The sequence below is a fragment of the Oxyura jamaicensis genome, chromosome 5 (genome assembly GCF_011077185.1).
Source record: "Oxyura jamaicensis isolate SHBP4307 breed ruddy duck chromosome 5, BPBGC_Ojam_1.0, whole genome shotgun sequence".
NCBI lineage: Eukaryota > Metazoa > Chordata > Aves > Anseriformes > Anatidae > Oxyura > Oxyura jamaicensis.
Window position 1 is genome coordinate 805,728 of NC_048897.1, and position 22,161 is coordinate 827,888.

At 39.3% G+C, this 22,161-nt stretch overlaps 1 protein-coding gene and 1 long non-coding RNA gene across 16 annotated transcripts in view; one reads left to right on the plus strand and one right to left on the minus strand.

Moving 5' to 3' along the window:
* Positions 1 to 22,161, plus strand: part of LOC118168589 — a 202,658-nt gene that overhangs the window by 175,902 nt on the left and 4,595 nt on the right. The window contains exon 4 of the long non-coding RNA XR_004751663.1: positions 1,511 to 1,644. This is a non-coding gene — a long non-coding RNA (uncharacterized LOC118168589). The remainder of the gene's footprint in view (positions 1 to 1,510; positions 1,645 to 22,161) is intronic.
* The window catches only part of ANO5 (anoctamin 5), a 54,373-nt gene that overhangs the window by 25,860 nt on the left and 6,352 nt on the right, over positions 1 to 22,161 (minus strand). For 2 of the 15 annotated variants that reach the window (XM_035329074.1, XM_035329082.1), the window contains exons 2-6: positions 19,186 to 19,230; positions 16,449 to 16,519; positions 10,202 to 10,252; positions 4,921 to 4,965; positions 3,663 to 3,776 (exon numbers count right to left, since the gene is read on the minus strand). In XM_035329074.1, the coding sequence (XP_035184965.1) occupies positions 3,663 to 3,776; positions 4,921 to 4,965; positions 10,202 to 10,252; positions 16,449 to 16,519; positions 19,186 to 19,230 (326 nt within the window). The remainder of the gene's footprint in view (positions 1 to 3,662; positions 3,777 to 4,920; positions 4,966 to 10,201; positions 10,253 to 16,448; positions 16,520 to 19,185; positions 19,231 to 22,161) is intronic. The other 13 variants (XM_035329085.1, XM_035329075.1, XM_035329076.1 and 10 more) reach the window with 12 other exon arrangements.

The following is a 22,161-nucleotide window of genomic DNA, read 5'->3' on the forward strand; positions in this document are numbered from 1 at the left end:
ACTCCCAGGCTGCTACAGGATGACTTTACCTTAATGCATGCTTCAGCAGAATGAGCCCTCCTGGTAAGATTAACAAAGCAGGATCCAAAGTCCACCGGCACTAATATGCCCAGTGCAGATGCATCACTGGATAATTAGCTACCCAAGATACACAGACAACTGTTACATATCTGTTCCTTGATAACAATGCTGCTATTGCAAGTAAAAACAATCACTAAACAGAAAAATAAGCCATTTTAGGTATTCAACACATTGCTTAGTCAAATCCCTGAATCCCTCCATACTCTTCCCCTCCCTTCAGGCAGGCAACGCCAGCCTTACAAATGCCTCTTGCATGTCAGGATGCTCAGGCTTCTCCTGACCACAGCCTTGTGTAGGGCACTGGGAAACAACTACAACTTGTAGGAACAGCCACATGCTGTAAAGCACCTGTGAATTCTGCACCCAGTGGCACGGGGCACTGGGTGCCAGCTGGCACCCAACAGGCTGCGGGAGGAGCAGCCAGCACCTGAGCCTGCTGCGGCTGCCGGCTCCCTGGCTTTGGGCTGCCTGGTGTCAGAGCAGCTCCTGCTTTCTCCCAGAGATGTTGAAAAGCATGTGAGGTCTAGATAACGTGCCTTTGTGTCTCCAGGTCTCACAGGGGACAGGTGGAGTTTGCTTCCAGTAAACACAGAAACCAACAATTACTCTGCACAGAGATCCCAGAGTCCCAGTGCTTTGTTTTTTTTTTTTTTTTTTTTTTTTTGTGTGTGTGTGTGTGTGTGTGTGTGTGAAGAAATGCACGTATGGGCAATAAAGATCATGCCTGGCCCTACCTGAATAATTTCTTAAAAGTGTTTTTAAAAATTTATTTTGCCATATCCTCATATATTTCACATACAGGTAAAATACTATACTGCTGTCTCCTAGAAGCTTTAAGGAAAAATAAAGCTTCTGTCTCACAAAAATGTAATCTTCATTTTTGTTTACAGAGACCTTGTGATTAGGATTTATTCCTGTAGCTTATGGAAGGCAAATTCAAAACAGAGTTTAAGCTGGAGAGGTTCTGGGGAACATCAAAGAAGTTAATGCATTTGTTCTGCATGAAGCTAAGGGAGAAGATGAGCAGACCGCCTCTTACATCTGTATCAGAGCCATGGGGATGCACACAAAGAAGTTTTTTATGCCTCTCTTAGAAATGCAGAATAAAGCTGTTTCCTTGAGACAAGGAAACAAAACCCTTTGTCACAACTGTTATTCTCTTCCTGTAAACATTTCTATTCTTAGCTGTTAGATTTCACTGTATCGTTGTGGAAAGCACATTTCTTTCCAGCAACAACCATACAACCGCAAGTCCAGTATCTCAAGCAAATTCCAAAGGCTGCACTGCGTCAATATTTGGATTTTGTTGCAACAAATACAACAGCACAGTACTTCGGAGCTGACAAGTCTATACTAAGTTACTGGCATATTCATTGTATCAAGGCCTATGCTGAGCATTAATATAGGGTAAATTTCACTTTCTCTGCAGATTCTCAAGAACTACGTGAGAACTGACGGGCCGTAACACTGACATCTCCACCCCTGCCCAGTCTGGGAGCACAGAGCTAACCTGCAGAGCCACAAAACCAAGGCCTTCTTCCGTGGTGCTGTCAACTCTTGCTGGTAAGAGACATATACAGAATGTAATCTCCCCAAACTTCATGTAGGTGTTCTACTCTCCTGCAAGACAGATGCTTCTTCCTAACTAAAATCATTTTGACCTCCAAGAGGAACCACAAAGTTATTTTGTTTTTTCCCCCCTCCACGTCAATCCTTCAGTAAATAATGACACCCAGGTACATGGTCTCTTGTCTGGCTAAGATTCCATTTTCCTTCCAACTTGAAATATTACCTAAATAGCCTGCATTTCTTCCCACGTCTTATTGGAGTATGACTAATGGAAAAATTTTATTTTAAGAGTTGCTTTCACATATTTTGCATGGATATATTTTTCCTCTCTCTACGCTGACTGGCCTCCTCTTCCTTCTTTTTAAAATGCGTTTTGTTTTATGGTAGAAAAAAATAGCTAGGATTACAGCCTGACAAAGCCTGATAGAGCAGCAGGGTGAGTTAGAAAAAGCATGCCTTTGTATAAACCTACGATACCACAGCTATAACGTGACACTGGTCTCCCAAACAAGTCTCCCAACATGAGTAACTGCAGACGGCAACTGAGAGATGCCCAAGCAGGAAAGGCATCAAACAGCTGATGGCAGAGATTCTTGCTTTTTCATGGCAACAGGAGTAAGAAGCAGGGGCTGTGTTCTACACTAGATCATATTTGCATGCAAGTGTAGGCAGCCTGTCTTTAACAAAAGCAGTATTTCCTTCATAAAGGAAGCAGAAAGCATTTTTTTTTTTACCAGCTCAATCTTGCAGGTTTTGTTCAAAGGAAATTATCATTTTAAATTACGAAACCTATAGATGAAAAACGTTCTTTACTTCACAGACCTTCAGTTTTGTTTGTGATTCTGTCCTAAGCTTTGCTATAATTTATTTTCTTCAGAAAGCCCTATCTTTCAGAATAACGCGATTATGTGAGAATGGCTTTTTGGTCGTGGTTTGTTTCCCTCCCCCTTTCTTTTCAAGAGCAAACTTTGGAAATACCTATTCGAGAGAGTAGTGTGCAAACATAACCTCTCCTGGATCAGAAAAATAGCAGCAAATAACAAGGAAACAAACTAATTAAAAACTCTGCATTATTTGTAATGTTATGCTGTATGTAAGTTTATTATTTGTCCTGACTGCATCTTGTAGTACTGGATTTTTAAGTAGCTTGAATTCAAGTATTGCTCAAATGTTAGTGAGAGCAAGGAACCAACACGTCATTTATTGATTCCGTCCACCCTATTATTACCATTCAGGCAACTGGGTCTTGCTGACAAGTTCAAGGATGATCACTAATTGGAACTTTAGAGGGGAGTCTAAACTTGCTTGTTACGTAGGAGGAGGTGGTTATGCTGTGCTCTGCTCCACAGGAGGTCTCTTGTCAAAGACACTTTAAATATTTTACTAGAGCAAGGATATATGTAGAGAGCAAATCAAACACATACAAAAGCTCAAAGAGGAGATGCTGCACTTGTTTTACTCAGAGTAACAAAAAAAGTTTTCAAGTCTTAAAAGGAAAATTACATGGATACTTGCATGGATCTAGTTCTCTGCTAACTGAAGGCAAGGGTGAATAATCAAAACACAGCCCATTTGTATAAAATATATAAACAATGTTATCATTACTTCTCACTTGGATAATGCTTTGTTTATTTAGAAGAAACTTCCCTTCATTTAACACTGTTTACAGATTCAGTTTCACCAAAGCCTCACTTTTTATTAGACTGTTAAATCAAGAAAGCAAAATCATTTGCATTACTTGGCATTAAGCTGATTCTATGATATACTGAGCAGCCTTAATCAATGGTGAGTGATCAATTCAGGAAATAAAGCCTCTGAAAATCTAGTAAAATTGAGTCTCAAAGCACAACACCAAGTTGCACACATTTCTGTACACAGAACTTTTTAGGCTTCTGTAAAATGTTTTTACAAAGTTCAATTCCAGCTGAGTGTACTGATGTGAAAGACTTCACAATTTGATACTCAGGTTAGGATAGATAAGAATCAGGAACATCTCAGAAAAGCAAACTTACCAGCTTTTTTTCCCATTCTTTATTAAGATCATCCACATAGGAGAGAACAAAATCAATTCTCCTGACTCCATCCCTGAAGAAAATTGAATCTTTGCTTTGATGTCTTTTATCAATCTGTGGAAGATATAGGCATATAATTAAAAATCAAGTATTGTTGTTGCTCTAAAGTAACAGAAGACAAAGTAGTTTCCTCTAATTGTCTCAATTTTTCTGTTTCTTCATAGCTCAAGGTACACTCAGGCAAGTTTTAACAAGGGCTATATGCAGCTAAAATTATTTCCAAAAGAACTGCCTATATCCACAAACACTGCATGTAAATGACTGGTTTGAAGAATAAATAAGATATATGTTAGTGTAGCAACGCCTGTTTATTTATTCTTTCACATTTCTTAGAATGTGTCACAAATGATCAAGACAAGTGATTTCTTCTGCTGTTAGTAGGAATGCCACTCTACACCAAAGCAATCTGGGGCACAGTTCATCAACTTGAAGCGCGTGGCAAAAAGTAAGCTCCATGCATTTTCTTCTACATAACAAAATTCAAAAAGCCAACCGCCACAGAGAAATATGTCCCAGCAAGGATCACATACAAAACTAGCACACAAACTATACAGGGGTTACATTTCAAAACTGAGGAAAAAAATAACAACATAAAATGCATCAATGCAACGGGAAAATTAATATTCTAATAGATCAATTAAACTTTGTGTTTTCATTCATATCAGCATGCCAGAATATTGGTTTAATAAGGTGATCTTTTCTGGTGAGTAAGCTACAACAACTAATGTTAAGCAAATAAAGACTACTGTCTCACTCTGCTAAAAAAAATTAATATTAGGTAATTTTTTTAATTATTTTATTCGTATTTTGCTCTACCAAATTGTTTAAAAGACTAGAAGCTCATATAGCAAAGTGCTCGCTCTAGAAGCTAGAACCCTGGACTAAATTGGATTTCATGCTAAGGAAGCTTTGGTTTTTGGTTGTTAGACCACATCCATCAGCAAATTGGCATTTAGTAATAAAGGACTGAATTGGGTTTTCATTTTATTCCAGTAGGAACCAAAAAGAGTAATTCAGGGAGATATGTCTCTGTCTGCTCCCTTTTAAATCATATCAAGATGCATGTGAAAAAGTTCTCTAAAAAAGCACAAAATATTTGCGACTGTGAACTCCCAGTTAACAGAAGACATCACACAGTGAAGCATGTTATTACTGCAGCCATCCAAGCCACTTGCAGTATCATTCATCACTGTTTTACCCTGAGACGTCGCTTCAGGAACAGATTATATCTCCTTCCACTCTGCTGGAATAACCAACAAGTAGTTAGTAAGCACACCGCTCCTCTCCAAGACCCCAACTGGAGCTGCTTCCAGCAGTACCCCCTGCCTCAAGTTAGAGAAGTCTGTGGCGTTAAGCAAGCCAGAAGAAACCTCCAGGTACTAGAAAAAGCACAACCACCCACAACAGGATGGCCGTTCTTTATTTTTTTTATTTTTATTTTTTATTAAAGGGAGAACTGTGCTGGCATTCATTTTGAAAATAAACTCAGGTGTTTCAAAGTAATAACTCTGAAAATGCTAGTTGCCATTATTTGGACATTTAAGCATATTTTAGAAGACCAGGAAGAAAGGTTCTTTGAATGTAATGCTCCAGCTAATGAATGGAGCACGCATGTTGCTATTATAACAATGCATTTGGAAGCAAAAATGCATTCTGAAGAATTCCCATATTTCTGAAGCTATAGCAGTCTGTTGGGAGCTACGAAGCACTTCACTGCAAGTCAGAGTAACACAGACAGCTAAAATAAATTATTTCCTGAAAAAGCTGCAATCCTCTGCTTTCTCTCTATAGCAATTCTTCTGTTGTTTTTTGTTTGTTTCTCTTTTTTTTTTTTTTTTCCCCTTGAGAAATATTTACAGCAGACCAATTAAGACAGCCTACTTCCTAAGAACTGAAATCAGGACAGCTACCTCTGAAAATGCTTTTGCTTCCAAATGCAGTATACAATCATGCAAGACTAAAATGCCCACAGAAATCATGGAATCCAGTAAAAGAAAAGGAACAGCATTTTCTGTTGTTTGCTTACAGTTTTGTCTGTAAAAAACAAGTGACTATAACTTGCAGCTGTTTAGATTAACCTGATTAGTACATAAAGCCACACCGAAACCTAAACAGTATTACCAGTACTTTCATTATTCAACATTGCAGTTAACTGAACCCTAAACTGCATTCTAGAAATGTATAATATTGGGAATCATCATGAAAATCAAGCTACCTCAAACACCCACATATAAAGGCACAGGGATGCTCACACAGACTTTGTCCTAGCAAACAACACAGCCGTATATGTAAATAAAATAAAAACAATAATAATAATATGCTTCAAAAAAGCTCCTGCCAAATAAATGTCTCAATTATTAGGGGAGCATAATTATAATTAGATCATTTCAAAAAAACTGGAGTTATATTTTATCTTTAGTGCCTTCAAAGGTTGCTTGTTTTCCAAGATGCATCAGAGCCCAGCTCACAGTCATTATGGGTCCAACTAGCATTTCAGAAGGTGCAGTAGTCAGCTTTGGATCTGCTTTGAGAACAGCAAGTGAGCAGTTCTCCTCTCCTTCTGCACACAGAATTATTCATCATGGATAATGACAAGCCTACCTATTAAGCCCATAAATTATTCCTTTCCATTTTGCTACATTTGGATTTCACAAGGAAAAAAAGATCAGTCTTATATGCTCGTGGTATGCTGGGCATAAATGTGCTCTTATAGGGCTGAAGTACCTGAAATGTTGATAATTTGCATTGGTTGTATTTGTGAATTCTAAAACATTATGAATGACTACATTTTACTTCTGAACAGCTCTTTTCAGAGCTGTGTTCAAACTAAGTCATCTTGGACAACCTACAGTTATTAAGTTATCCCTCATCATAGCAGATAGTCTGTGATGTGCATCTTCTGTAATACCAGTAACCAAATGAATGGTTCTCAGCGCCATACAGATAGCAAGCAGAAGCTTCTGAATAATTGAATAATACCCAATGAGGAATTACAGCAAAAAAATTGAGCTCGTCTCCTCTCAGAGGTATATGGTGAAAACACAAGAGGCAAAAGCCGCAAGTTGCAACAAGGAAAATTCCTACTGGATTTGAGGGAGAGGCTGAGCAGGAACAAGTACAACAGGTTGCCCAAAGAGACCACGTCATCTCCATCCTCAGTGATAGCACACTGTGACCAAGCAGGGCCCCAGCTGAGCAACCCAATCCAAGTTTCAAGTCCTCACCTTGAGTGGGAGGTTGGCCAAGGAGACCTCCAGAGTTCCCTTTCAACCTAAGTCATTGACTCTAGAAAACTGCCAGTGTCTGGCATTTACCAGGGCTTCCAGAAAATGAATAAAACTATCAGCCACAAAGCAGATTTATAAGAACTACTCATTTTTTACTTAGGAACTTTTCAGTCCAATAATCTCTGTAAGAGCTAAGTGTCTTCAGAGCACCTGGACAGATCAACTAATTGAACACTGTAACAGTCTAGCATAAAGAGCTAATTTTTCTTTTCACCTAACTACATAAGTGCAAATGAACTGGATATATGTGGAATTACATTAATATTAATAGTTGATCCCAGAATTGTTAACTTCCATCTGGACATCTCCCCAAGGTTGGTGTGTTGGACCATGTTCACCCAACCAACCACCCACGTAACCGGACTGCGGTCCTGGCATTAGGCAAACTGCAGCCCCGCAGCAGGAACTCCTGACTCAGACAGGACAGGTTGCCAGAAAGACTACAACTTCAGCATGGGAAACAAATAAAGCACAGCTTAAGACAAAAATATCACATTGACTTCTGCCCAAACGGATTTGGGTAGAGTGCATAAATGCCAGCCGGTGGTCATTCTCTGAACTCAAATCCATTAAAACTTCTACCCGCATTAAATACTGTCCAAATACTTCATGAATAAGCCTTGGCCACCTCCCTCCCACAGGTGGTTCAGATACGCTTCTGCAGGTCCAAAGCAAACAAGGCAGACACCACTAACAGCAGAGGGGAAAGCAAGCTGCTGGCTGTGGCATCAGCCACTGAAACCCTAACAGAAAGTGCTTCAGAGAAATAACTTGGGATTGTAACTGAGTGAGAGACTGTAGTAAATATTTCCTTAGCCTTACTCACCCACACAGGTACCTGACCTTGGTTAATATAGTCATCTTTCCTTCAATACTGTCATGTTTTATAGTAGCTGGAAAAGCAAATGTATTTTTCAGGTGCCATTATACCAGGCATGAATGATTTCATCCCTCGTATTTACACAGGATTCAGAAGGGTTTCTATTTCTGGTCATCCACATAACAAGAAACGTATGTCGTTACACACTGCTGGGCTTACTCTCCGCTTTTATGGAGTTTCCTCCAAATATGCCCCACTACTGAATATCCCAGCCCTCTCCATATCTGTACTTAAAAGATGGAGGAACTGTGCGTAGAGCAATGCTGTTCAGATTAACCTGTCAGAAAATTGCAGCTTTCTTAGGGGCCTACACTGAGAAATGCATCTCCCAAACAACCTCCAGTTTCCTATTTCATAAAGGTCAAGCCCTGCAGCATTGGGGCTGGAGGTTCAGGGGTCAGCTTCTTTCATCACCTTCTGCTTTTTGTATCTCAGAGTAGAAAGATCGTTTAGAGCAGTCATTTCAGCAATAAAGTGCTAACCAGCACTAGCCCAAGACATGCAGCAGAATGAACTACCTCTAGCTATGAGTAATGGGCATTCTAAGCAATCATGTCAATAACATCCCCATCAGCACAGCTAGCAGTTGTATAACTGTACTCCTTTATCGGAGAAGAAAGCTTCCTGAGATTACAAGGAAAACCAAAACAAGCAATATTTTGCTTGCTTACAAGCTTCAGTTTACAAAGCAAATGTATATTTAACCTCAGATAATCATGCACACAATCAGTTTTTATTGCAGACATCGTAACAAACCAGTATGACTACATTATAAAGCAATTAGGCAATACATAAATTAACAACCCACTGCAGGAAAAAAATCCAGAATACTGAAAAAAAATCACAAAAACATAAGGGAATGAAATGTGAACCAAAATACAAGAAAAAGCTCTAGACTTGGAAGGGCAAGCAACACTCAGTGGCTTAAAAACAAAATTAACATGTTCATTCCTACTGGAAGCTGAATATTCGTATACCCCAGCCCTTTCCATGGCGGCAGACATGCTGACAGCTCCAGGAGAAACATCCTGAGTAACGTCCTGCTGTGCCAAACGTACCTGTTCAATAGAAGCTGGTTTTGAAGAGCAAAAAACTCCTGTAAATGCATTTACACAACATTTGCAAATACACAGGCACTCTAGTGAAAATCAAAAAAGCAAACTCCTCTGCAGTTTGTGCACAGTGAACTCAGCTGCTGTCAGACCAGAGAGGCACTTGGCATGAAGTTCTCTTCCATCTTCTTCCTTGGAGGAATCCAGGTAGCTGCAGCACTCACCATTTCCGAGGAGCACGTTAACAACACGCTCAACACCATTTCCAGTTATGTTTGGTGCAGGCTACACAGCTGCATTCAAAACCATAACCTTTGCCACCAAAAGAAGCCAAAGAAGCCCCACCTACTTCAGGGAGCTATTTTTGCACCTTTGGCAAACTTGTCTTTCAATTTTGAGCTACAATAAAACCTGAATGCTTGAAAACACGCATTTCAAAGCAGATAAAGACACCCAAGATGTTTACACTGAAATCTGAATATGCAGTAAAAGCCTTTCTGGACAAAAGAACGAATTAAACAAGAACAGAACAAAGGAAAAATAAAAAGGATGCCAAGAGAGCATGTGTTAATGTAAGACACCAGAACCCAATGTAAGCAAGCAATCTGAATACACCTCAGCATGTACTTCTCCAGTTATGTTAAATGAGTTAATATTTTTTTTCCTCCATAAAATAATGGAGATTTCAAGTTTTCTGATATATTTCATAATTACCACAATTATAATATCTTAAAATGGCAGTAAAAGGATATTTTGGGCCTTTCCTTATTATTTTTACTACAATAAGAAAAATATGCAACATTTCAAATGATGCCAGGATTGGTTAAAACACTTTCAAGTATCATGCTGACTCAAAGCCCTGCAGATTATCATCATAAAAAGGGATCTCCCATTGTTAGTCACACCGTAGTCAGAACACCCTACATCCCATAAACCCAAAACAACAGTCAAAAAAAGCAAACTTTCCAGTTTTCTCCACCAATAATTAACTTTTCAATTTTGTCTCTTATTCACCATTTGAAGCCTTTCAATTACCTTGAATTTCTCAATTAAGCCATCACATTATGCGCCCATGGAGCCATTGCCTAGGAATAGACTCAAAAGCCCCATTCATTTTCATATGCTAGGAAAGCAATTGTTTTTCAAAGGATGGCTTCCTGGAAACTGGAAAATTTTTTAGTGAGGGACTTCTTGGCATATGGTAATAGAAGACGCCACACAAATTCATGCAAGGAAGCATGAATGTTTCTTACTGCTTACCACTTGATGATCAGGGATGAGTAAAGTAGTCTCAGTGCTGCTTAGACCCTGCCAGTGGCATCACGGGAAAAACATAACGTTGTTAGCAATGATGCAAAGGATGCTTTAAAATAAAAGGCTATTTCAGGAAAAACTGTGTAGCTTCAGGTTTAAGTTGCTGCAAAGCTATTCCGTGTGAAAGCTGGATTTTCAGTCCAGTTGTTCAACGTTTAAGCAGCTCTCTACTTCCTCAGATCAACTGGGCCGCTAGCCTACTGCCTTTGACTTTTACGTGGCCAGAACTGATTTTAAAACATTAAGAATTAATAAAAGCTATACAGTATTCCTCGTCATTTCCATCATAAAAATTCAAGTCCATGAACTATTTGGCACAGACCGCATGTCACAAACTGATAAATAACAACTTCTAGCAATACGTCTTATTTGAGTATCAGACAAAATGTACACAACAGACTTACGCGATTGCATTCAGAACAAATACGATGCCTACTTATTTTTCAACACAGGCTATACACCATGCACACACTGAACAAAAATGGATACAAGTAGACAAATAATGAATCTCATAGGGTAGACAAGGCAAATATGTATCAGTAACTGCATTGGTTATTCCTAGTGAGCCTTGCAAAGACTTCCAGCTTCCTTTTCTGATACACAGCCAGGCAAGCCCCCCCGACTTGCTTTGTACCAGACCCGTGTATTCCTTTTTTCCCTGCCCAGGGGCCTTCAGGGTGCTGCCACATCCCCTGGCCACACCGCACACGTGGGTTGGGTGATGGGACTGCCAGCACCACAGAGGACTTGACAAAGCAGTTATCCTACAAAGACATGTCCACGAGCTATCTGCTATCTGGGATTTTGAGATCAGGCTTCACTACTGGAAAGAATATTGGTTTGCAGTGTCTGATTCTGTTAGTCAGTAAGTCCTCACACTGATCTTTTGATTTGCTTCTGAAAAAAATCACAACAGACAGGTATAAATGGTGCAAAGGAAAAGAAGGACTGTGTTGTGAAAGTGTAACAGTTTGCTAGGGAATGAAACTAGCTTTCCACAGAAGCAGAATGCAACCTTTGTTTCTTCATTGCATCATCATTTATCAGGTGTGAGTGGTATTTCAAAAAGCACATTTCCCCAAATCCAATTTTCACTAAGTACCATGTTTTTTTTTGAAATTACAAGTTAAATATGATCACATTTTTTTTTAATGAAAATTCTACATTTCAAGTAATGCAAATACACATCTTTCCATTCTTCATTAATGATGCCACCTGTGTATTTGCTCATCTAAACAAAATAAAAATAGCTTTTTCAAAACTCAATCAGGAAGATCAATTTTTAATTTTTTATTTTGTTTGCCATGGAATTCACATGAGAAGCAGCACTAACACAACAGGCCCCACTCTATGCTGACCCTAAGATAGTAAGATCTGGGTTTAGAAATCCCACCCTCATGTCACTGATGCTACTGCAAAAACCTGCATGATTTGTGGAGAAATGAAAGCTGGGACACCTAATGGGGGAGTTTCATGCAGTTATGTTCTAGAAACACCTGCCATGTAACGTACTGTACAAATCAGAGGTGCAGCTGTGCTTTTCGGTGCTCCCCCAAGACTCTCAACCTGCCCCTGTCCAAGCCAGCACCCATCCTTCTGCTTTTCTTCCATCTCCCCCTTCCTGTACATCCTCCACTCACAGCTTCCCACCTTGTGTGGGATTAGATGCACGTGCGGGCTTTAGCCATCCACTGGCCCTAAGCTGCCCACACTGCTTTACTCAAGGATAAATCTTGGTAAACTGAAATGCCAACATAGAGCTGGAAGAGTATAGCTAAAAACCCTTTGTATGTTCCTATGCATTTTGTCAAGTGCTTTTCTGTTAAACCAGGGAACTAATCTTGCTGTCAGTACAATTGTCTGAAATGAATCAACTCCAGTCACGGGGGTTAAGTGTTTCAAAATTGCTGACAGTCAGCATACCTTTTCTTACACATTCAAATTGGTGTAGAGAGACCACTTTTCTGTTATATGCCAACGTTTATGTACTGTACAACAGGGCTTCTACTGTGATAAAACATAGCCCTGAGAACAAGAGCTAAGCAGTGCTTTCAGAAATACTCAAATAGTCCGACTTCGTTCGGATGAAAGCCAGTAAGTAAAACACTTTGCCACTGGTGGTAGCAGTGTTCAGCTGGTCCTCCAGACTTTGCAATCCTCTCTCAGAAAGCTTTAGCATATTCTCTCTCAGATATTCCTCTATGTTTTGTAGTTACACTTGAAAGAAGACTTTTCATATGTCCAACTAGACTTGGAAACCGATTTGGTCTGTTTCCACAATACTAATAACAGTGCTTCTTTTTTCTTTCTACTCAAAAATCCACTGGTCTGCATTGAAAAATGAACAAGAATGACAGTAATGTACGATACGATGGTGGGATTTTTCCAGAAAAAAAATCAACTCATTTGGAATCGACTAGTGAAGGTACAGTAGCACCTGCTGCTCTCAAAAAAAAAAAAAAAAAATCTTGGTAAAATACATCCCTTTAATACATTTGATGGAGTTATGCCAAATTACTTCTGCTAACAACCTGGTTTAAATAACAGCTGCTTGTTCTCAGGTCTTGTCATGATCAACTTACAATATGGAAAATACTGTTTAACAGAATTTTTAGTGAACATTTTGTTGGTGTGAAATTAACAGAAAAGGTGAAAACTTAATATATAGCTGTGAAAAAAAGGATTTCTAACTTCTTACAGCCAGACTGGGGCACAGCTCTACAGCTTCATGGAAAGTAGCGCAACCAGCTGCGAGGGCGAGGAACTCAGGGTCCATGTGCATACACTGCACGTATTTTAAGTGACTTTACACCAGGGAGATGGAACAGCAGACAAATAATCTTCAGTGAATGAATGCCTCTTACAGATGTCAATAAACTACAAACTATCTTGTGATTCAATCTCCCACAAAACATGCTATTAAACAGAATTGTCCCATAGTATACTCTCTTTCTCTCTATCTTCATAAAGTACAGAGGAAAAACAGATTCTGAGTTTTTTTATTTCATTCATTTGCCAATTTGTGTGAAAGGACTATCAGAGGCATTTATTTCTTGGAACAGGAACTCTATAAAGACTAATTCTGTAAATTCTACTTTGAGATTCAATTAGGACAGTCATCTATCCCTAACAGGAGTGGTTGTCTGAATTACTGATTTCACAATGACATAATTGGAAGCAGTCTCCTTTGCAGTGTCTACATGAAAACATCCCTATCATGTCCCTTTTTTCCCCTCTGCAGTCTGCTGAAATCTCCTTGCCTCCTGTCATGATCAAGCATCTAGGAACGATTCATGCTGTGTAGCTTCTAATATGGAAGACTGTTGAACTTTAAGTGCTCCTGCTTCTTTTGGCCTCGTGGGAGATTGAGCAAAGAAGAAAAATGAGACTCAAGAAGCAGATGAGGGAAAAAAAAACAACGACCATGCAGTAAAATTAGGGAAGCAGATTAAAGCACAAATGCAAAGTTATGAGGAAGGACCAAAAGCATTGCTGACTGGAGATATGACTACTTTTTGAGTCCTAAACTTCATCTGACTTTTCTATGTGCGTTGGCAGGTTTCATGACAGACTGTTTTCCCCCTTTTAAAATTTTACTTGCATAGTTCCTTATGTACAGATCACTTTACTGTACAAATTGCAAAAGATAAAAATATGCCACTGAACTATGGATGTTTTCTCATTTCCATATTTGAAGGTAGATATCTTTTTGCCCTCTCCACTGCTAAGCCAACATCAAGGCCTTAGCTCTTTCTTCCAACTGCTGAGCAAAAGTATACTGTTATTTCAAGTTGTACTTTTTCTCTTCCAAAAGAAAAGACAATGCAAGCATACTTTAGCTATGACCAGAATGTAATTTCAGGTACATCTTTTCCATTAGTCTTTTTATGAGTCAATTCCATTTCCATTTTAAAATCACTGGAATTAAATCCTTTTAAGGCTTTAAGTTGCAGGAATATAAAAAAAGTCCATGGTTAAGTAACAAGACATTTACCCATCTGTCACCAGAGTAAATTTATAAAATAGAGAAAGGCACTATTGGCCAAAACAAGAACAGAGCACATCCACCTGAGCTCAAAGGGAGCACAAAGCGGAAAGAGGAGACAGCATGGGTTTCCTCACAGGCCAGGATTGATGACCCTACTCAACTCCTACAGGAATGCATTAAGGATGACAAAGACAGGCTATCAACAAACTGAGGGAAAGGAAATTCTTCCAATCTGTAGCGAAGAAAAGTGAAGTTGAGATGACATATCAAGATAAAGGATTAGCATTATAAGAAAAAAAAAAATAAAGCTATCTTACTGTTGGAATCAATTCATGGAAACACTTTAAGGATAGACTTCACCTGGATATGTAGGACATTAATCATCAAGAACCAAGCCTGTCATGGCAGATAAGAGCATGAAATTGGGCAAGAAGATTAAAAGGAACTGTGTAACTTTATGCCACGTTAGTGCATAGAAAGCAAAAGTTTAGTAAATGAGACTGTGTTAGGGGACGTGGGGTAGGATGATGCAGAGCACAGAGAAAGTGTTAATTTACATGTAAGCAAGCGTCAGATGACCAGCTGACCTGAAGAAACAAACTATCTAAAGCCAAGTATGCTGTCTCCTCTTAGAAGGAGAGAGTGGAAGAAAGTTAAAGTCAACTACTGAGATGCTAGGGCATTTCTTTGTGATACTTAAGAACAAATTAAGAAAAATAATTATGTAAGGAAGAAAAAAGAGACAAATGCAGCATGAATTTACCAACAGGAGATTCTGAGAAAATAAACAGACCAATTTTTAATATGGAGACTACCTCCTGGACAAGAAAAGCCTGAAGACCAAAGCCTCCTTTCCTATGAATCATAAACGTTCCACCTTTCAAAAAGGTTCCAATCTCAGGCCCTTCACATAATACTTCTCACACCCTTCCTCCCATGATTCCTGTCTTTTCCCACATCCTAAGTCATGAAGTGAATTCTTTCAGGCCCTGGTGAAATATGTCATCTTCATCTAAACAGTGACCCTCAACACGAACCCAGATTCAGCTCCATGCTGCCTATCATGGTATGATGATTCATACGCTGTAACCTGAGATGGAGCCAGCCTGGGTTCAGTAAAATAATTGATATTGTCTGCTCAAAACCTTTCTGGGAGAAAAAGATGCCCATCACACAACAGATGGAGAGGTACCAGACTGAACAGGCTAACAGTCTTTAAGATGGAACTTGGTAGATTTATAAAAGCATTTGGATGATCGGGTTGCATGTGCTAGCAAGACAAACATCTGTGTAATGTAAGAAGAACTTGGAGTTTTGCCTTGACAGGGATCATCTCTGAATTTGACTCCTAAAGGTAGATGAGGAAATGTTTTATGCTTTCAAACTTCAAAAGAACTATGTTTTGTCAACACTCAATTCAACAGTATCATTTCTGGGGAATGCTTTCAGCCAACATACGACACCATATTTCAACAGAGCAGCTATTTCTATTCTTAGCTAAAAGTCTTCATACGTTCCTTAAACATACAGTAACAAAGAAGAAACCAGACAACAGAAATTAAAACACTAATTTCGAGATCATGTATTTTCAATATTCTTCTTCGATCCATTTCTTAACTGAAGAGCACCTGTACACCTGTTATGTAAGATGCTGCGTACTGCACGCATTAAGCATTGATGTACTGTGAAAAGCAAGTAACTGATGCTTTTTGGATTGCACATCTGCAAGGAAGAGGTATCTTATAACTCAGAATTTAATTGGCTTTCTCATAAACAGCTACATTACTTAAAAAGTACCTAGAGCACAGGAGTGTAAGAGTGCCTTGATTTCCTAGTAGCATAGCACGTAGTATGAAACCAAGTGTTGGGGTTGTGGAAGAGGATTATGCTTTTCCAACTACCAAAACACTGTGATATGTGATTCTTCTAAGACTTGACACTGGGAACACTTTTAACCCCATACTATTCCACTACTGCCAGTTGTGTTGTGTTGTAGTCTCTCACAAGACTCAGTGAGTAGCAGCATTACTTGTTTGCTTTTGCTCCTTGAAAACACTGGAGAAAGAAAAAAACATGCACAGATAAAAATGGACATGAGAGAATCTAACAGCAGTACTATTTTCCAAAGCTAATTTCATCTTTCACAATACTGTTCCTCTTTCTTTTTACCAGCAGAGTATTAATGCTATCTGTACTGTACCTTACCTCTGAGCTGCTTGGAACCTCTGATCCTGCAGTTGAAAGCGTTTCACATAAAGGTCCATTGCTTTCTTCCCCTAAAAAATATTCAAAGAAACATTCATATAAATACATGCCTTTTAAAATACCCTTGCATTTGAAAGTGAAGAGAAGCTTGAAGGCACAGAGCTATGAACAAGCAAAAGCAACAACTGGAAAGTGATATTCAGCTACATAAAGCCTTCAGAAATTATTTTTGAAGGGAAAAAGAACACCCTGAGACACAAGACACTCAGCCTGTACCAGCTGGCTGTAACCTCACAGTCACATAAACAGTGCTAACTGTGAGAAGCAAAATCCATCTGAATTGCGTATTTGAGAGGATAAAATTCTTTCTTGCCTCAAATGTCCTATGAGTTACTGCCTAATGAAGGTCCAACACCTGGAGCTTTCCTGTCTTGTTTCTCAAAGTTCTGTTATCTCTGGGGTTGTTTGCTAGAAATTCAAATTGGTTTTGCTTCTAAGGGACTAATGGTATGATGGTAAAGCTCATGATTAAAGATTCCCACATAATGGAGATATGATGACAGAATCAAGAATATCAACTTAAGTTACCAAAGCTTGTTTAAAAAGTTCCTTAATTTTAACAACAGCATTGAGCTCCGCCTTTCCCACAGAAAAGTCAGTCTGCCAGGGAGACTACTACTTAAATGTTAACATCGTAAGGGAAATTACACTGAGCATCTTTAAATACCTAAATCATATTGAGAGGTTGGCTGGGTCTGTGGCTCTGAACCTCCTCTGTCAACAGTTTCCTCTGGAGAGCAATTCTGAGCCCATAAGCTCAGCTCCTGCTCTAAGCAGATTCTGTACACAACCATCTCTTTGCTGATCAGACAGAGCAGTCATTTAAATAACTCCCCCACCAATGGAAAAGGATAAGTGGTTTTGTAAACAGCTCATCACAGCCTACAGCAGGAATCTAATAAAGGTGCCTCTTTCTTCAAGAAGAGGATTTGTCATGCTCCTCTCTCTGCCCGTCAAACTGCAAGGAACCATCAATGGGCATAGCTCGGACTGGACAGAATATCACAGCTTAGACCAGAGCACTTTCAGACAACTACAGTTACTTTATTCCTACAAACAGGAGCCTTTTTTGTTGTTTTTGTTTTTTAAAAACAACAAAAAAGAGGCTGCAATAGTTCCTGTCAAAAATCACAACTATGCAGCACAAAAATCAGTTCTTCAAAAGTTTTTAACAAACTACAGAGATAAAGGGAAAAAAATGCTCTCAAACTGTATCGAAGCTTGCTTAGAAATAATGGTCTTTATACTTCGAATCATGTATCTGATGTGATGAGGAACTGGGCATTGGTACGTAATGATACTTATCAGCAGAAACATCTTCGTTCCACGAAACCTACAGTTGTTGCATGCTATTTCATTAATGGAAAACATGCCTGCACAATCTGCATCTGTAGGTATCTCGTAGTTTGAAAATATAAGTTTTATTTACACACCTGGAGAAAGGTGTTTGTATATGCTGACAGAAGCGTGGAGACCAACATTAAATCATGTGGAAGTAACTAATTTAGGCTCATTTTTCCTACCCAAATTTATCATAAATGCTAACGGGACTATGCTCCAAGACAACATCAAATGCAGAAAAGGCATTAAGGAACAGCTTCAGCACAGAACTGAACTCAGGTCACCTCCCAAACAGCAAACAGCACAAACACTCAACACAAGAGAGCCACAAGGCACAAAACGGGAGAATATCACAGTAAGAATTCCACAGCCTTTACTCAAAAGACAGCCAATATCAAATATCCAGAATAAATTGCTTGAGAAACTATTTCTGCATGGGTATTCCTAGAGAGGCTCTACCTTGATACAGGGCTGGCTGTAAGCATACGCAAACTTGGCAGCTGCCTAGAACAGCTGAAACAAGAGAAAGGCAGCACCACCATGGCACTCCAATGGCTGCTTTGCCCATCCCACAGGAAAGCAGGTTGGCTGCTGCAGCTTTGGCTGAAGGTAGCAAGCCCAGGGTCCAGAGGCAGATGGCCCAAGGGTTTCAGCGTGCAACTTTCCGTGGCAGTAGCAGCCTGGCACCTCATCCCTGGAGCAGTGGCGTTCAATTTGCCAGTGATGCTGAGAGGGCTTGAACTGACTCCGCAACTTTGGCGGTTGTATTTTCTGGATTATGATTTCTGTAGCTGTGAAAACTGAACCATGGGAACAAGCGTGATTATGAGCCTTCTTGGGAAATGCTCTTCTAGTAGCACAGCTAATAAATGTGTGAGAAGAAATCCTCTTGGTAGCTCTAATCCAGGGGAATAAAACTGAATTAACACAGGTGCAGCACACAAGAAGGCAGAAAGAGAATGCAAAACATAAGCCGAGAAATACGACATACTTAAATGCTTGCTCCTTGAACAACATATAAGCATGTTCCTAGACAGCAGTACAAGAAAATGCATGTCCATGTCATGTAGGAAGGTGTAAGGGAGCCGCAACCCAGAACTGCAACAAGCACTACGAATGCAGATGCCAGGCTAGCGTTTAGCCAAGACAGTAAGTAAAAACCAACTTGTAAATCCCACTGAAAAAAAAAAAAAAAAAAAAAGGCCTGTGTGTGAAATCAGTGATTCAAATACACTGAAGTCTGATTTCCAAGAGGCTCCTGGAATTTTAAAAATGAAAAAAGCAATGGAGGGCACAGACAAAAGGAAGGAAGGCGGGACGCTGGCTAGTACAATACCTTCTGACTGCAACAGCTTGAACTTGGTGAGAACCGCAATGTCATCTTTAAAAGGAAAAAACACTTCAGTAAGAACCAAAAGCCTTTTTACGGACAATCCACTTCTAACATGAATCCATTTAATACATCTCCTCCACCCTTTACAATAAGGGCCCAATACCAAACAAATGAACAAGCAGTGAAGAAGGCCCATGACCTAGGTAGAAAGCACACAGCAGGCTCCTCTTGAAACCTCCGCATTTGCCCTTTTGTCCAGGCACTTCATTGAGCAACAGAAGCAAGGATGTCACTTCCCCATATCGGCAGCAGGGAGGAAGGACATTAACAGTTGCCCCTGACCAAGAAAATGCCTTTAAAACACATTCAAGAAATTGTATCCTCCTATCTAAGGGTGGAGTAGAACGATATATACTGACAAAAAAAAAAAAACAATAAAACCAGCATCTTTAAGGGAACTGCCTCGTTCTTCGACACTCCATGCTCTAATTTATGTAAAAAGATCTGAAACTGTCAGCACACTGAAAGGAATGACAACATCTGCTAAACATACACAGCCCTTCAAAATTCACTTGTATGAATTGCGATCAGGCCTCACAGTTTTTTTTTTTTGTTCAAAATTAATCAGAGAACCACGCTAGGATTATCAAGATCTATTAAAATAGTTTCAGTGTTCATTCAGATTACTGGCCTTTCATGGGCGTGCACGTCATATCTGAAGGAAATGCTGCCTTCCCCATGTTATTTTTGGTCTCCAACGGCCCTACAATTCTGTGCACAGCTATTTCTAATTCCTTAAACATATGCATCCTGGGAGCTGGACATGGCTGGAAATGAGTGAGCTTCTTTCGCCTGTAATTTCGCAGTATTAACATACACTGTCCTAAACGATACCTGACCACAAGGGAATCTACTTATAAACTTGCAGTATGCCACCCTGAACAATTACAGGCCACGTCTATGTCAATTACAGACCTGGATGATCAACAGTAAACCAAAACAGTTCACAGAAATCAACATTCAGAACTGGAGACTGGAGAATAGACTGGAGAATCCAACCATGACTGATTTGACCTGTTAGGATAACTGCAGTCTGCTCCACACGCAGAGAAAAGTACCGTTACTAATGCAATCTTATTATTTCCATAACAAGCATGAAAAATGGCTTGGGGTGTAATGAACTGGTGAGTCATTCTGGAATAGTCCAAGTTTGTTCACAGTGCCTGAATCACTTCCTTTTCTCTACACGGCAAACCCGGCACTTTAGGGAAAATAATTAAAGCCATTTCATTCCGCATTTGAACCTATTGGTTAAATGAAGTAGTTTAATATGATTAGTATTTAGGAATCAAAGAACTGTCCTTCAAAACGTGTCTGTTCATTCCATGCTGAAGGACAAAAAACCCTTACTGGTCTGGACACTGACACGCTTAGTTTCTCAGAGGCACCACTGTATCCACAAATTACAGAAACAAGCAATCTGTTCAAGTATGACTTCAAGTCTAAGATCAGATGAATGGATGAGGACCACATGCTCGACTGACCTAACTGTTCTGTGACAGTATGATAGGAAGCAGGAAATTCTCTTTGATTATACTGCTAATATGGATTTTATAAAACTAAAATTTAAAGTGACCCCAAGGAAAATAAACATTACTCACCCTTACCAAATAGTGAAAGAAAATTTTATTTCTGGATATCCTGAAGATACTGTCTTAATAAAGCCCTGCCATTATTCAATATGCCTGCCTGTCTGATGGGACAAGAGGAATCAATTTAAACACATGATTACATATTGCTAAATCAATACCTTATTTATGGCACTGTGTCCTGTGCTTCCACAAGATCGCCGTGGGATTAGTGCTGTAATTGTTGACCAGGACCTACTCTGACTGATTCCTACTCTCAAGGAGTCTGATTCAGCAATGAATCACTAACAAAAATGCATACTGATGAACACTGCTCCAAAATAACATCATTCATTCCACATAAGCTTTAGAATGATTATTCTAAGTGCTTCCATATCTCAGAAAAGCATGGCTTTAAAATAACTTATTAACTAAATTTATGCGTATATTGACCAAATCCACCCTGTTGACACGACACAGCCCAGCTGTGCAGTGAAGCAAGACTCGCTGCGCCCTGCTTGTCTGGGATCACGCACTGGAGGGGAATCATGGCACGACCCAGCTAGACTCCCCAGCTCGATGACTGCGTTGCCTGGGGGAACTGAGGTCCCACCTAGTCTGCTGGCTCCTGAGCAAGTTAAATAAACACTGTTACTTCACCTGGCATCATCCGAAGATTAACAACTGCAGTCCCGAGCCAAAGATTCAATCTCAAGGTTATGCTTCAAGTACTTTATACCCACTCAGAGCTGCTCCTTAAAATTTAAAACTATTCTTTAACAATGAAAACATTTGATTTTCCATAAACCCAAGATAATTTACTAGGAACATATTAAAAGAACTTCATTATCCCCTTGGAAGAAAAAAAATGCATTCAATTATTACCTGCTTCATGGCCATATTAATTTACAATATCTGTTTTATTATTAATGAGTGATTGCACAGAACGGGTATTTATCAACACACTGGTAGTAATAAAATAAAAAAACAGCAGCATTTTAAACAGATGAATATATGGGAGAAAAATCTATTCTAACAATAACAATCTCAGTTATAATTTGGAAAAGATACAGTCCTTACCTCTAATGTCTCGTATAGTAAATGTTTATTTTAAATCAGAACCTCAAGTTTACTCCTAGCTGCCTTCCTTTTATAAAGACCATTAAATCTCCCCTTTTGATTAGAAGGGACTGGGTTAAAAAAATAAAAGTTGTGTAAATCCGTTTTAGCAAAAAACCACAAGCATCATGTTGTAACACAGAACTTGAATGACACTTTCATGTGGTTAGGGCAATAACCACTGCTGTATTGTAAGCCCTGTCTCTGCGAGTTCATCAAGTGTGCTGTGAGC